Source organism: Zingiber officinale, chromosome 2B (assembly GCF_018446385.1).
Source record: "Zingiber officinale cultivar Zhangliang chromosome 2B, Zo_v1.1, whole genome shotgun sequence".
Classification (NCBI taxonomy): Eukaryota; Viridiplantae; Streptophyta; class Magnoliopsida; order Zingiberales; family Zingiberaceae; genus Zingiber; species Zingiber officinale.
This window is the reverse complement of record NC_055989.1, coordinates 106,476,257-106,479,186: the sequence shown is the minus strand read 5'-3', so window position 1 is coordinate 106,479,186 and position 2,930 is coordinate 106,476,257. Positions and strand designations below refer to the sequence as shown.

At 33.6% G+C, this 2,930-nt stretch overlaps 1 protein-coding gene across 1 annotated transcript; it reads left to right on the top strand.

Annotated features, from left to right (window-relative positions):
* The first annotated feature begins 1,941 nt into the window (after positions 1-1,941).
* On the top strand, positions 1,942-2,359 carry LOC122049392 (cysteine proteinase inhibitor 1-like). Its single transcript, XM_042610779.1, has one exon. It carries the CDS (start codon positions 1,951-1,953, stop codon positions 2,302-2,304), a length of 354 nt encoding a protein of 117 aa, XP_042466713.1. The 5' UTR covers positions 1,942-1,950; the 3' UTR covers positions 2,305-2,359.
* The last annotated feature ends 571 nt before the right edge of the window (positions 2,360-2,930 follow it).

The following is a 2,930-nucleotide window of genomic DNA, read 5'->3' as shown; positions in this document are numbered from 1 at the left end:
GATGAGCATAATATAGGATAAGTAATGTTAGACATTAATGTAAAAATATAACTGACAGTAAACACTATATATGTATCAGACTAAAAGAGAGGTTTGAACATAAGTTCAGTTTAGCAAAAGTTGCAAATAATTTTTAAGAGCATTTTATAAGTAAATCTTTGTCATAATTGTTTCCATTTTGCAAAGAGATGGAAAAATTTTATTTTAACAATTCGATTCATTTTGTTTTATTGAGTTAAAATTTTAGAAATATTTAAATTTGATATATATTTTTTTCTTTACGAAATGTAATACTTAATAATTCTGGTTAAAAGAGATGGAAAGTTATATATAATAACATTAAATAATTTTACGTTATCCGGGCATATGGTGAGAGATAGGGAGTAGAGTCATCAATTTGGGTTGGGGCAGTTGGGTTAGCTCGCCCCGTCAAATAATTTAAGTGGGTTAGGTTGGAATTTTATCAGCGGAGGGCGACCCGCCTAGGCCTGCGACCCGCGATGGCCTTGGGTTGACCCGCGGGCCCGCAGGTTGACCCGCGTGTTATGCCAATTTATTTTCTTTCTTTGTTATAATTTTGAAATAAAAATAGTATTTTTCATCCAACAAAAGTACTCATTTATGTAAATTTATATTTAAAATACATGTTTAAGGATACATTTGATTGATGAAACCTTTCGAAGTAAAATTTTGAAAATATGAAATATTTTTTAAATTTTTTAAAAAATTTTGATGAGCCCGCGGGTTGGTCTGCCAAACCCACAACCTGCCTTGGATTGAGTTGGGTTAGAAATTTCACAACCCACTAAGTTGACGGGTTGGTCCACCCCATCCCGTCAAATGATTGGCCCGCCACAGGCCAACCCACCGCGTCACAGGTTGGCCCGTCTGAGAGTTTTAATAGGGAGTTATGCCCTATAAATTTGATCGGTGCTTAGGTCGACTAGTCATGTGCTGAGAGTTGTCTTAGTGTTGTAAGATAGGGAACTATGCCTTGTAAATCCGACCAACCCTTAGATCGTCTGGGCATATACTGAGAGGTAGGGAACTATCCTGTAAACTCGACCGGCCATTTAGGTCGACTAGATTAATTCTGTATATCTTGGTACTGAGGTGTAGGGCACTGAAGCCCTTAAGTCGGGTCGCCTCTAAAATTGATCGGCTTCGTACTGAATACATTAACGTTGAGGGGTGAGGAGCTAAATTTTAATAAGGATAACTTAATCATCTATTTATACTCTGATCTTAAATATCATCTCTGATCTTAAATATCATCTCACCTTGATTTTAATTGTCATCTTATTTTGGTCTTGACTTTTATATTACTATTGGATCCACTCGTAACATCCCATCCAATAATATAAAAGGGAAAGTACCCATTTAAAATCTAAGTGTTGTTTGGGAAAGTGCCTATTTTTTATTTTTTTTTTACAAAATCTTAAAATAGCACCGTATTTAAAATTTTAAGTCTAAAATATATATTTATTCTTAATTGTCATCTAAGCTATAAAATAGCGCCACCATTATCAACTCTGACAATATTTTATTTTTAAGAATTGAATTCATTTTATTTTATTAATTTACAATTTTAGAAATATTTAAATTTGATATATTTTTTCTTTATGAAATTTAGTGCTTAACAATTGCGGTTAAAAGAGATGGAAAGTGGTGTATAATAACATTAAATAATTTTCCATATAGATTCAAAAACATATATTTTTTATATTCTTCCAATATATTTTATAATATTAAATACTATCCAATTAAAAAATAAAATATTATAATAGAAAAATATTATATGGATCGGATATGGAAGAGCATTAAGGGTCAGCGATTCGATGGGCCGCACTTATTTTGGTCCAAATCCCGGTCCAGCTAACCCTTTGCCCACACAACCGTCGCCTATAAAAGAGCACGACGCTATCCACTGGTGCCACTCAAATCAAGTAAATGATGAAATCCTTTTCCCTCATTCTTCTCCTTCCTCTTCTTCTGCTCCTCATCTGCAATGTCGACGCTACTTCCGGCGGTTGGAAACCGATCGGGGACCTCCAAGACCCCCACGTCATTGACATCGCCAAGTTCGCCGTCGACGAGCACAACAAGGAGGCGACGAGCCAGTTGAGACTCGTCAGCGTGGTCAAGGGGGAGACTCAGGTGGTGGCAGGCATGAATTATCGGATAATTCTGAAGGCGGGAGTTGTCGGAGCGAAGGTGAATGTATACGAGGCCGTGGTGTGGGAGAAGGAGTGGGAGAAGTTCCGGAAGCTCATCTCCTTCGATCTACGTTGGACCCAAAATTAGGTCATCTGGAGATGTTGGTTAATGTACTTTCAGCGGTCTTTGTTGTTGGTGCTTGATCTGGTGATCTGATGAATAACAGTGACAATTCAAATTTTGACAATGGCTGGTTCAAGAATTTTAAGTTAAACCAACTGACGACTTTAAACCCTAACTAAATTATAGAAGTAAGTCAGGCACTGAAGTTTGGCCATCTAAATTATCATATAAATAAATGATTAAAAACAACATATTGTTGATATTTATTTTTAAAGATGTATGATGATTAAAAAAAAAGAAATCGGAGGTTTAAATAAATAATTTTATACTAGTTAGAAAGTTTGACAAATATTTATGTCCTTTACGACTGAGAATAATGTAACAAATATCCCTATATATTTTTTTTGTAACAACTACAAGTAGTAAACTATTTTACAAATAAATTAATATTATCAAATATTAATTTTTTTTAAAAAAAATATTAATATTTTATTAAGAATTTTTAAAGGTAATAATGATACGAATTTTTAATTTTGAAGATAAATGTTAATTTTACTTTGTATTAAAATCTTTAATTTTAAAAGTTGACTAGTAAATATGTTATTTTGACGCTCTAAACATAACCTCTCATTTTTCATGAGTAATTAAGA